General features: G+C 38.8%; 1 protein-coding gene across 3 annotated transcripts in view; it reads left to right on the forward strand.

Moving 5' to 3' along the window:
- Positions 1 to 13,646, forward strand: part of ARHGAP32 (Rho GTPase activating protein 32) — a 416,313-nt gene that overhangs the window by 300,670 nt on the left and 101,997 nt on the right. For all 3 annotated transcript variants that reach the window (XM_010597126.3, XM_064268864.1, XM_023557053.2), the window contains 4 exons: positions 4,261 to 4,398; positions 9,942 to 10,034; positions 11,111 to 11,233; positions 13,116 to 13,193. In XM_010597126.3, the coding sequence (XP_010595428.2) occupies positions 4,261 to 4,398; positions 9,942 to 10,034; positions 11,111 to 11,233; positions 13,116 to 13,193 (432 nt within the window). The remainder of the gene's footprint in view (positions 1 to 4,260; positions 4,399 to 9,941; positions 10,035 to 11,110; positions 11,234 to 13,115; positions 13,194 to 13,646) is intronic.

The raw sequence follows: 13,646 nt of genomic DNA on the forward strand, positions 1-13,646 counted from the left end.
ATCAAAAGATTTCATCAAAAGAGTAAAAAGAGAACCTGCAGAGTGGGAAAAAAATTTTGGCTATGACATCTAACAACAAGGGTCTAATCTCTAAAATCTGTGTTGTTGTTGTTAAGAGTGCCATCGAGTCGGTTCCAACTCATAGCGACCTTATACAATACTTCAATACCTCGACAACAAAAAGACAAATAATGCAATTAAAAAATGGGCAAAGGATATGAACAGACACTTCACCACCGAAGGCAATAGGCAGCTAATAGACACATGAGGAAATGCTCATGATCATTAGCCATTAGAGAAATGCAAATCAAAACTACAATGAGATGCCATCTCACCCCGATAATACTGGCACTAATAAAAAAAAAACCCAGAAAATAACAAATGGTTGGAGAGATTGCAGGGAGACTGGAGATCTTATGTGCTGCTGGTGGGAATGTGAAATGGTACAACCACTATGGAAAACAATATGGTGCTTCCTTAAAAAGCTAGAAATAGAAATATCATAAGATCCAGCAATCCCACTCCTTGGAATATATCCTAGAGAACTGAGAGCCGTCACATGAATAGATACATGTACACCCATGCTCGTTGCAGTAGAGTTAAGTAATTATCAGGAATAGAAACCTGGATAATAATTAACATGTGAAAAGATGCTAATCTTCATTGGTAATCAAGGAAAAAGGCAACTTAAACCCCAATAAAACCAAACCCACCACCGTCAAGTTGATTCCGACTCCTAGAGAACCTACAGGACAGAGTCGAACTGCCCTATGGCGTTTCCAAGAAGCGCCTGGCAGATTTGAACTGCCGACCTGTTGTTTAGCAGCCGTAGCACTTAACCACTATGCCACCAGGGTTTCCAGGCAAATTAAAAGAAGATAAAATTTCACATCTGTCCAGTTGTTGTTAGGTGCCATTAATCGGTTCTGTCTCATAGTGACCCTATGTACAATAGAACACCATCCAGTCCTGCACCATCCTCAGAATTGTTGTTATGCTTGAGTCCATTGTTGCAGCCACTGTGTCAATCCATCTTGTTGAGGGTCTTCTTCTTTTTTGCTGACCGTCTACTTTACCAAGCATGATGTCATTCTCCAGGGACTGGTCCCTTCTGATAACATGTCCAAAGTATGTGAGATGAAGTCTTGCCATTCTTGCTTCTGTGGAGCATTCTGGCTGTACTTCTTCCAAGACAGATTTGTTTGTTCTTCTGGCAGACCATGGTATATTAAGAATTTCCACCAGCACCATAATTCAAAGGCATCAGTTCCTCTTTGGTCTTCCTTATTCATGGTCCAACTTTCTCATGCACTATCCAACTGACAATATTAAAGTCCGATAATGCCAGGTTTGGCTTGGATTTGGAGGAAATGAGAACTCTAATATTGGGTGAGTAAATTGGTATTGTCACTTTGAAGATGAAGTTGGCAAATTTGAAATAAAGTTGATGATGGTCATACAGTATGATTAGCAGTTCCAGGTAACTGCCATGGAAAATCTCTCACAAATGAGCAGGAAGACTCATGAATATGCTCAGGCAGTGTTGCTTATGGTAATGGAAAGTGGAAAATACCTGCTCCCTTTCCGTAGAGGAAGAGAAAAATAAAGGGGCATTTGCTTCTACAATAGAATTCATTTCTGCAGCTATTGAATAGTTGAGCTACACATATCAGCTTGGAGAAATGTCAACATGATGTTGAGTTAAAACTTCAAGTTCCAAAATGATGTGAATGATGTATTGTTATATGAAATTTAAAACAAGCATATACATAGTTTATGGATAGAAGCAGGCATGCATGGTAATGGTGCACATCAACTCCAGTCCTTAGCTTTAGAAATGAGTAGACAAGAGAATAAGGTTTTATAATTGCAGTGACCGGTTTATAAAAAAAAAAAAAGAAATTACAAAACTTTGAAACATAAAAAGTTAACACCTGTTTAATGTCTGTGATAAATACATAGATACGTGCTAAATTATTTTTGTGCTTTTCTATATGTTTGAAGCGTTGCACAATTTAAAAAATAATGTGTAAGTGTGAAAGAAAAAAATTGCAACTGTGTGATAAGAGGTTTTTCTTTCTTCTTCTTGTTTTTATTTTGTTTTCTTTTTCCAGCCTACAAAAGGAGTGTTTAGTTCCCAGTGGTCTGGGAAAGCTCTGGGTAGGGGGAAGCAGTAGAACTGAGAAAACAAAGGCGTTTGCTTTAGCAAACAGCATAAGAAGTCCTTCCGTGGCAGGAGGAACACCACTTACAAAATTGTGGGGCAGAAGGAGAGCGTGTGCCTCATGAATTGACTAATGCAGTTGATTGAGCATAACTGGAAGCTAAGAAAGGTCAATGGCGGGAGAATGCTTGAGATCAGGCTGGAAGTTTGGACAGGGCCCAGGTGATGAAAGCCGCAGGTGTGTTTGGACTTGATCCTATGAACCAGTGAGTCCCAATTCAGGCCGGTCATCAGAATCAGCTGGATCCCGTTTGATACTCATTGACTTAGCAGTCCCTTGGTCGTGCAAGGAGTCTCTGGGTGGCACAAGTGGTGAAGCGCTCAATCACTAACTGAGAGGTTGGCAGTCCAGACTTACTCAGAGGTGCCTAGCTGTCTGCTTCCACGAGGTAACAGCCTTCAAAATCCTCTGGGGTGCAGTTCTAGTCTGCAACACAGGCGGTGCTATGAGTCAGAAGCAACTCGGCGCTGACCGGCTTGTTTATGTTTTTGGTTGAGAGGTGCTAATGGTTAACGTATTTTAATGTGCTTCACTGCTGACCAAGATGTTGGAGGTTCAAATCCACTCAGAACCACCTTGGCAGAAAGTCCTGGTGATCTCCTTCCAAAACATTAGCCATTGAAAACCCTGTGGAGGAGCACAGCTGTACGCGGACACACATGGGTCAGAGTCGTCTTGCTGGCAGCTGGTTGGTTTGGAGTAGGGACCAGAGAGAACAGGCACCGGAGACTTCGAAAGTCTCTGCATTGTCTGTTATTTCATCCTCATAACCCTCTGAATGAGGGAATTGGTATTGCTTCCCATCTTTATAATAGGAAAGTGTGGTCCGAAGTGGAGTTAGACAAGTTGATTGTTAATTCTTGGTACACTTGTGGTTAGAATTCCGGACTTTGTCCATGAAGTGATCCCTTTTGCTTCTTCCCCGTCTGGCTGGGGTAAATGTGGAAGAGCTATACTAAAAATGGATCGTTCAGTTCTCAGATGGTTGCTCTGGAGGCTTTTTCTCCCAATCCCTCCACATTTTTATAGGCTGAAAGTCTCCACATAAAATTAAATTGCAAAGGTAAATGGTATGCTGTCAGGACCTGCTCATCATGGCTGACCATGGGAGCTTTTGAAGGATTTTTAGTGAGCGTGACCTGAGAAGCTTTGCGTTTTGGATTTGGGAGGGGGCAGAAGGAAATTGTAGGCAAGGATACTTAACCAGTATGCCAGGTAAGAAATGATGACTGTCTTTACTAAAGCTTGGGCTATAAGATTAATAGGAAGTGATAGATTCAAAAGAACATTAGACAATAATATCTAATAAATATGTTCTATCAGTGTGATTTTTTAAAATATTTTTAATGAATTTATGAGACTGGGCAAAGAAGAGAAGAAAGCTTGAGAGACTGAGAGAGCTAATGGGCTCTGGATGATATATGCACATCCAAAAAACCAAAAAACCAAACCCACTGCCAACTCATAGCGACCCTATAGGACAGAGTAGAACTCCCCCATAGAGTTTCCAAGGTGCGCCTGGCAGATTCGAACTTCTGACCTCTTAGTTAGCAGCTGTAGCACTTAACCATTATGCCACCGGGGTTTCCACATGCATATAGGATGGTTATAAATGAAGCTTTAATAGTTTTGATTTTGAGTATATTTCCAGTCTCAGTAAATAACCTGATTTTATTTTTCTTTAATTTTACATAATATTCTCCCACTCGAAGTTATTTTATAGTTTTTTCCATGGGTTGAAGGTCATATGCTCTCTTACCATCCAGCTGTTATTATCCTCAAAGAAAGTCAGTAGTCTTTGACCAGTGATAGGAAGAGCATTAGTGGATAGTTCTTATTGTCCATTATTTACCATTTAATGTAGTGTAGCTCTCTAGAATGTTTTGGAGCTTATCTCTTTATTATCAAGTTAACAGAAGCTTCTCGTTAGAAAATATGAAACCTCATGAGTAAAATACCGTTATGGAATAACACCTCATCCATAAACATTTTCCTATAGAGATGAATAATAGGAGTGCTTTTTTCTTACTCACAGGGCAAAAGTTGGATTGTTAAACGAAGTTATGAAGATTTTCGGGTACTTGATAAACATCTTCATTTATGCATTTATGACCGACGGTTCTCCCAGCTCTCAGAACTTCCCCGTTCTGATGCCTTGAAGGATGGTCCAGAGGTAAGCATCTAGCACTTTGTAGAAGTAATTGCTTTCTATGAATTGGCAGAAAAATGTGTATGCTAAAATAACAGCTTATATTGAGCACTATGAATAGGATGATTTCTAGGATCATGTAACTGTTTCATGTCTGAAAAATTGGTAATGCTATCTAAAGTATTTATAATTAAAGTAGGTTCAGTCTATAATTTTATACAGAAAAAAAAGCCTTGTACCACAGTATATTAATGAGCAATATATATGGGCAGACTGTTCTCCAAAAAGAGTAAGAAATATGGAAGCAAATATCTGGAAAAATGTTGATCTCACTAATAATGAAAGAAATAGATATTAGGATAACAACACTTTTTGATTAGTTCATGGAGGCAGGATATGACCATGCACCTAGCACCACTCCTGGGAAAAATTTCTTTAAAAATATAAAAGTGTTTTTTTTTTTTTTTTTGATTAAAAAGGGGAAAAATTCTTTATAGCACCAGAAGACAAGAAGTCCTGTAAGAGAATCAAAAACATGTGAGGAATCTTTGAAAGCAGTTGGAATAAAGTTTATAGGGGAGAGAAAATACAACCTAAAATCATGTGTAAGAGGATGACTACAGAAAACAGGTAACAAATCTTAAACACAAAAATGAATATACAACCAAGAAGTGCTAAATAATTGAATAAAACCAATAATGAGAGACACCAAACTGAATAAACAAGACAACTGAGAAAATAGCAGAACAAATAGAAGGCCTTCAGGAGTATAATTACTAACCTCAGAGTGAAAGCAAGACTGTCACATTCATGAAAAGGAACAGATTTTTATAAAACTGAAATAATTAGGAATCTGGGAAATGAAAATATGATTACTTAAGGTAAATTAAATAATAGCCAACCTTAATAGCTGGACTGTGTTCAAAATAGACACAATTTAAGCAAGGATTAGTGAGTGGGCAGTTTAAGCCAAATAATTTATAAGAATACAGGCCCCCAAATGGAAGAAAAGGTAAAAATATTGTGAGAGTCTTGGATAGGAAGACCCAACATAGTAAAAATGTCTATTCTACGCAAAGTGATCTATAGATACAATGCAATCCCAATCCAAATACCAGTGACATTTTTTAATGAGATGGAGAAACAAATCACCAACTTCATATGGAAAGGGAAGAGGCCCCAGCTAACTAAAGCATTACTGAAAAAGAAGAACAAAGTGGAAGGCCTCACCCTACCTGATCTTAGAATGTATTATACTGCCATAGTAGTCAAAACAGCCTGGTACTGGTACAACAACAGGCACATAGACCAATGGAACAGAATTGAGAATCCAGACATAAATCCATCCACATATGAGCAGCTGATATTTGACAAAGGCTCAAAGTCTGTTAAATTGGGAAAAGACAGTCTCTTTAACAAATGGTATTGGCATAACTGGATACCCATCTGCAAAAAAAATGAAACAAGACCCATACCTCACACCATGCACAGAAACTAGCTCAAAATGGATCAAAGACCTAAATAAAGATCATGGAACAAAAAATAGGGACAGTGCTAGGAGCCCTGATACGTGTCATAAACAATATACAAAACATTACTAACAATGTGCAAACACCAGAAGAGAGACTAGATAACTGGGAGCTCCTAAAAATCAAACACCTTTGCTCATCTAAAGACATCACCAAAAGAGTACAAAGATTACCTACAGACTGGGAAAAAGCTTTTAGCTATCACATTTCCAGTCAGCATCTGATCTCTAAAATCTACATGATACTGTAAAAACTCAACAATAAAAAGACAAATAACCCAATTAAAAAATGGGCAAAGGATCTGAACAGGCACTTTACCAAAGAAGACATTCAGGCTGCTAACAGATATATGAGGAAAAGCTCGCGATCATTAGCCGTTAGAGAAATGCAAATCAAAACTACAATGAGATTCCATCTGACCCCAACAAGATGGGCATAATCCAAAAAGCACAAAATAATAAATGTTGAAGAGGTTGTGGAGAGACTGGAACACTTATACACTGTTGGTGGGAATGTAGAATGGTACAACCATTTGGAAATTGATTTGGTGCTTCGTCAAAAAGCTAGGAATAGAGCTTCCATATGACCCAGCAATTCTACTCCTTGGAACATAATACTAGCCTTCACACGAACAGATATATGCATACCCATGTTCATTGCACCACTGTTTACAATAGCAAAAGGATGGAAGCAACCAAGGTGCCTATCAATGGATGAATGGATAAATAAATTATGGTATATTCACACAATGGAATACCATGTACGCAATGATTAAGAACAACAATGAATCTCTGAAACATTTCATAACATGGAGGAATCTGGAAGACATGCTGAGTGAAATTAGTCAGTTGCAAAAGGACAAATATTGTATGAGACCATTATTATAAGAACTCTAGATAAAGCTTAAAGACAGAAGAAAATATTCTTTGATGGTTACAAGGGTGGGGAGGGAGGGAAAGGGATATTCACTAACTAGATAAAAAAAAAATTTTTTTTTATTTTTATAGTAGACAAAAAATTATTCTATGTGAAGGGAAGGGCAACACACAACACAGGGGAAGTCAGTACAACTGGACTTAATCAAAAGCAGAGAAGTTTCCTGAATACAACCAAATGCTTCGAAGGCCAGAGTAGCAGGGGTGGGGATCTGCTGGGGACCATGGTTTCAGGGGACACCTAGGTCAATTGGCATAACAAAATGTATTAAGAAAACATTCTGTCTCCCACTTTGGTGAGAGGCATCTGGGGTCTTAGATGCTAGAAAGTGGCCATCTAAGATGTATCGATTGGTCTCAGCCTACCTGGAGCAAAGGAGAATGAAGAACGCCAAAGACATATGGTAAAGGTGAACCCAAGAGACAGAAAGGGCCACATAAACCAGAGACTCCATCAGCCTGAGACCAGAAGAACTTGATGGTGCCCAGTGGGATGCAGATTTCAAATTCTCATAAAAAGACCAGGCTTAATGGTCTGACTGAGACTGGAGGGACCCTGACGATCATCATCCCCAGACCATTTGTTAGCCAAAGATCAGAACCATTCCAGAAGGCAACTCTACAGACAAGAATTGGACTGGATGGTAAGATAGACAGTGATATTGGTGATGAGTGAGCTTTGTGGCTCAAGTGGGTGCTTGAGTCTACGTGGGAAATTCCTGTCTGGTGGTGAGATGAGAAGCAAGAGGGGGACAGGAGCTGGGTGAATGGACACAGGGAATACAGGGTGGAGAGGAGGAATGTGCTGTCTCATTAGGAGGAGAGCAGCTGGGAGTGCATAGCAAGGTGTGTATAACTTTTTGTATGAAAGGCTGACGATTTGTAAACTTGCACCTAAAGCACGATCAATCAATCAATAATAAATAGAGAAACAAATAAAAATATTGTGAGAGTATACTTGAGAATCATGGACAATATATCCACAAGTTCCTAATTCCCTTTCACAGGAGTTCTAGGAGAGAGTGCTTGGAAGGAATAATTAAAAATTAGTTTAAAAAAATCCCCTAGAACTACAGAAAACCATGTTTCTTCAAGTGGTAATGTGTACTGAGCAAAAAGACTCACAGACATTTAGAAATTCTGTAGTGAAATCCCAGAATGCCAAAACAGAGAAAATGCTAAAAGCTTCCAGATGCAAAAACTTTCAGAGGAAGAACAACTATATTGGTATTAGACTCTTCCTCAGCACAATGGATGCATAAAAACAGTGCAGGGGCATTTTCTAAGTTCTGAGGGGAAATAATTTCACCCTTTAATATATTCCACGGCAGTTAAGTGGGTAGGGCAGAGTAGAAATGTCATCAGTCTGGCATGGACCGACACTGCAGCAGTGTCTCAGGAATGTCTCAAAACCACACATTTTTTTGTAACTTGGAGAGCCTAGAGGCTCTCTCTCCATTTCCCTTATCTGCCTATGTGTTTCATTTTTCTCTTTCAACTGTTTTAGAATGTGGCCACTATCAATAAGTCCCAAGTTTCTTTCTCCTCATTTTAAGAGAACAGCCAGATGGAGCTGGAGTTGGCACGATTCCTAATTCCTGGATAATTTTTTTTTAATTGTGGTAAAATATCCACAACATAAAATTTGCCATTTTAGCCATTTGTAAGTGTATAATCCAGTTTAATCCAGTGGCATTACTCACATTGTAACTGAATGCTGGTTCTTGTCCTGTACTGTTAGCCGATTGAAATAAGATGGACCTCACACCACCAGTTGCAAGGGAAACAAAGTGGAAACTTATTGTTTGTAAAAACAAGGAGCAATGTGGGACCTAGCTGCCAAAAGACCACAGGCTCCCTGCACCAGGGGAGCTTGGAGATTTTATGCCCTCCAGTCCCCAAGGGGTGGGATTGGGGCCCAAAATCCAACACCCCAACCCCTCCCATGTCCATATTTGGAGATCCAGGTGCTGAATCACTTGCATACAAATGGGCTTGGTTGCACCTGTGTGGCGGAAAACATCTTCTGGTCCTGCAAAGTTCAGAGTTCAGGTCTGGTGTCATGTTTGGGGCCATGGCTCTTCAGGTCTTGCACACGTGCCAGGATCTTGGTTGGACATGTGTGGGATTTCGGTGCCAAATTCAAACTACCGTTAGGGCCACAGCCCAGTCGGACCAAACTGCATTTAGAAACTGCGGCTTGGCAGGCTGCAAGGAGGGGAACTGTGGCAGAGAGGGGAAGGCCTTAGCGGTGGCTTCAACATCATGGTCTTGTACTACCATCACCACTGTTTGTTTCCAAAAATATTTGATCCCCCTCCAGACAGAAACTCTGTACTCATTAAACAATAATTCCCATTTCTCCCTCTCCCAGCCCATGAAAACCACTGATTTACTTTTTGTCTTTATACATTTGTTTTCTAGATATTTTATATAAACGAGATCATATCTCAAGGTCCGTTCTTGCTGTAACATGTATCAAGACTTCATTCTTTTTTATGGTGGAATAATATTTCATTGTACATGTGTACCACATTTTGTTTATCCCTTCGTCTGTTGATGGACACTTGGGCTGTTCTGCATTTACTCTTTTTCGATCACATTCTGGGACCAAACAGCTGCCCATGGTATAGTATCATGTGTGGTAAGAATTGGCAGCTTCTGCCACATCGACTTGACGGCACTGGGTCTGGGCCACAACCATGTGAATGGAAGATTATAGCAGGTCCTGGAAAAAAGGATTTCAGGGAAGCAGGGCAGGAAAAAAAAAAAAAAACAGATACGTACCTGGTATAACTGTCTTTTTGCATTTTCAGTACAAAAATGAAGAGAAAGCAATAAAATTAGAAGCTATAGACTGTTATAACCCCTGCTGATAAGGGGTTAATAAAGTTCTAATGAAACAGGAACTGAATTACTGTGTACATTCTCCATAGCTTCAGTTCATAGACATGTTATGCCCCTGGGAAGAATCCTCGGTAACTATTAAAATGCCTGAAGATCTGAAGATTTTTTTCCCTCAGAGACTGTCAGTTTACACCAGTTCACCTATGAGGAAACCTAGTACTTTAAGTTACCACTAATTCTTTCTCTTTCTTTTTAGTCAGTAACTCAGATGCTCGTGGTTTACCTGGCACGCCTTTCAGCTATTGCTGGCAACAAGATCAACTGTGGACCTGCCCTTACTTGGATGGAGGTATTACTGTTTCACGGTTATTAAAGTTTACTTTAAATTTATCTACAGAAGCAGTTTAATTTGTAATTTAATGTAAGAGGGAACTTTGATAGCCATTGAGTTTTAGGAATCAGAAAAATGGAGTTTATTCTCATCTGGAGGGTTAGCTATGTGATGCATGGAATATTTTTGTCTCAAATCTTTCTTTGATATCCAGGAAAACTAATTTGAATATATTTTATGACTCTCAGTTGATACCTATTGTTTTAATGTTTACTATATTAATGTATATATTTAGTTAGGTAAAGTATCAGATATATTTTCAGTTGACTTAGTAATTAGAAGTATTTTTCAGTCATTTATGGATAAAAGACAACCTTTTAAAGAGTCTGATGTAAGAATAAGTCTTGAGTGAAACATGATTATTTAGTAAATATAAACCAAAAACCAAACCCTATAGGACAGAGTAGAAATGCCACCTGGGTTTCCAAGGCTGTAGTATTTATGGAAGCAGACTGACACATCTTTCTCGCACAGAGCAGCTGGTGAGTTCAAACTGCCAACCATTTAACCACTGTGCTACCAGGGCTCCTTCAGTAAAAAAAAAAAAAAAAAGTAGATATTTATTCTCAGTTTACATATGTAGAGTTACATTAATTGTTTACTTTTCTCCCTCCATTGCAAATTGGGAAGGCAGGATGAAAAGTAGAAAGAATGTAGAACTTAGAGCGAGGTTCACTTGCATTGAGATCTTGGCTCTTCGTTATTGGCTGTGTGATCTCAGACAGATTATTTACTCTCTCATAAATTACATAACCTCATTTGGCTTTAGCATCTTCACTTTTAAACAATGAGAAGGGTGATAATTACATTTTAGAATTATAAAGATTAAATTAAATCATATTGTTACATGCATAACACAATGACTGGCATGTATTGTGTTACTCAATGTTAGTTTTCTGTTTTGTTTTGTTTTGTTCTTTTTAAGACTCTTTGGGTCAAGTGGCTCCCTAAACCAACTTGAAGTTTTATAAATAGTCAAAGAAACATCAGTCCCATTTTGTTAAGCATCTCAGAGTGCATTTTCCTTGTTACAGATTGATAATAAGGGGAATCACCTTCTAGTCCACGAAGAATCATCCATTAACACGCCTGCTGTGGGTGCTGCCCACGTTATCAAGAGGTACACTGCCCGGGCCCCTGATGAACTGACCTTAGAGGTAAATAACTTCAGCGTACTCTTTGTGACCTGGTCCCTGCTGTCTCACCAGCCTTATCTTTAACTGTTTTAATCATTCCTTCATTAAAATGAAACCTGTCCTCCAGGCTTTTCCATACTTTCATTATCTTTCATCCTGGAATGCCTTCCATTTTTGTTTAAAGACTACTCATTCTAGAAATCTCAGGATTTACCTCCCATTTCTTCTGGGAAGTCATCTCTGATCTCAGTCCCGCAAATCCATGCAAATCCATACCCCGCCCCAAAAAAAAGCCTGATTGAATGTCATTCTTCAGTGTTCCCATAGTGTATCTGTGAAAAATCACTTCTTAGGTTTACTCATAATTGTTCTCCGAATAAACAGTGATCGTCTTGAGAGTAAGGTCTGAGTCTTTTAGTCCTTGTGTTATATCCAGTGATACCATCTCTGTTTGTTGAAAGACTGAGCAAAAGAACAGATGAAAGATGAAATGAACATTTATGCTATCAGATGCAAAAGGAGAGGAATTAAGTTTCCCCCTCTAAAAGTAAATATTGACCGGTGAGAGACAAAATGCTGACAGTTACGCAGTTTAAAAAGAACAGTCTAAAATTGTTACTGTGTAGCATTTGAACTGTGCTCAAACTAAACTTTTAGGTTCTGTACACAAAGGAATGTAGGTCTTGAAAGATGGTGTGTCTGTTAGCAAATATGGCTTTATGAAGATGGCTTATTTAAGACTTGAAAAACCTGTTGTGAATTAACAAAGAGAAATTCCTGAAAGAATCTAGTATACATTAGTCGCATAGCTCAACTGTGTTTTATCATAGATAGTATCACTTACTCTGGTTGAAAAATATAACTTCAGTTAATATATTATTAAAAATAATTATTGTAGTTCTTATATTTATGACTTTTTACAAGTTGATAAAAACTCACTACATTGTGTTTTATAGTGAAGAAAGTAAGCTATGTAGTATTGTACCATCAATTGAAAGAAATATAAAACCTGTTGTCATCCAGTCGATTCTGACTCACAGGGATCCTATTGGATGGAGCAGAACTGCCCCCATAGGGTTTCCAAGGCTTTAGATCTTTACGGACAGAGACTGCCACATCTTTCTCTTGTGGAGTGGCTGGTGGGTTCAAACCACTGATCTCTAGGTTAGCAGCCAAGTACTTTAACCACTGTACCACCAGGGCTCCTGAGGAAGTATAAACCAAAAAACCAAACCCATTGCCATTGAGTTGATTCCAACCCACAGCAACCCTAGAAGACAGAGTGGAACTGCCCCATAAAGTTTCCATGGAGCAGCTGGTGGATTTGAACTGCTGACCCTTTGGTTAGCAGCTGTATCACTTAACTACTGCACCACCAGGGCTCGGAAAGAAGCACAGTGATGATCACATTTTCCACTTACTAAGAATAACCCAGAAATGTTAGACATCTTAGGCCTTTTCCTATATGATTAAATAGGTATGTCAAGTGCTCAGCACAGTGCTTGGCACATGGTCAGCACTCACTAAATATAGTGCTAATAGAAACTAATTTTTCTAAATATAAGTATTTAAAACTACCCTCTATAAGAGGCTCTGATATTGCCAGCAGTAACAGAGCAGAAGTGATGATGATATGTTATAAATCTGACTTTAGGAAGTTATTGCACATGTTGGCTGGATCCCAGTCTTTGTACTGCTTAACTCTTTGTAGACCTCACCTTAAGAAAATGGTAAGATTATTGAATCTTTAAAGAAAGAGGTGGTATGTTTTTCCAGAAATTATTAGCCAGGGAATAAGATAGTACTTTATGCTTTTGTAGAGTTCTCATACATTAAACTCTAAATGTAACAATTGGTTTAAAATATGACTAAAGACATTGTATTTAAAATTTTGTTTTTCTAGGTGGGCGACATCGTTTCTGTTATTGACATGCCCCCCAAAGTGTTAAGCACATGGTGGAGAGGCAAGCATGGATTTCAGGTAGGCAACAAAGAACTAGGTATGTGAAAGTCCCCAGAAGAGATTTTTTATGCTTCATTACTATTTCTAAGACACATTGACAACAGAATTTGTCATCAGAAATTTTGTCTGCAGTTGTAGAGAAATGTAGATGGTAACGATAATGGACCTGGATTCCCTTTTGTAATTATCATGGTGGGTGCTTTTCTCTCCTTTTTCATCTCTGAGCAGTGATACAGCTGAAGTGTGATAATAACTATTACATAAACATCGTGAGCTTTAACTCTATCTTAAATGTTGTCATTGTCGTCGTATACTGTTGAGTTGATTCTGATTCACAGTAAACCCTGTATGACAGAGTAGAACTGCACATGATGTTTTGTAGGCTGTAATCTTCACGGGAGCAGATCTCCAGGTCTTTTCTCCTGAGGAGCTGCTGGTGGGCTTGAACTGCCAACCTTTCTTCCCAGCCAA

The sequence above is a fragment of the Loxodonta africana genome, chromosome 15 (genome assembly GCF_030014295.1).
Source record: "Loxodonta africana isolate mLoxAfr1 chromosome 15, mLoxAfr1.hap2, whole genome shotgun sequence".
Classification (NCBI taxonomy): Eukaryota; Metazoa; Chordata; class Mammalia; order Proboscidea; family Elephantidae; genus Loxodonta; species Loxodonta africana.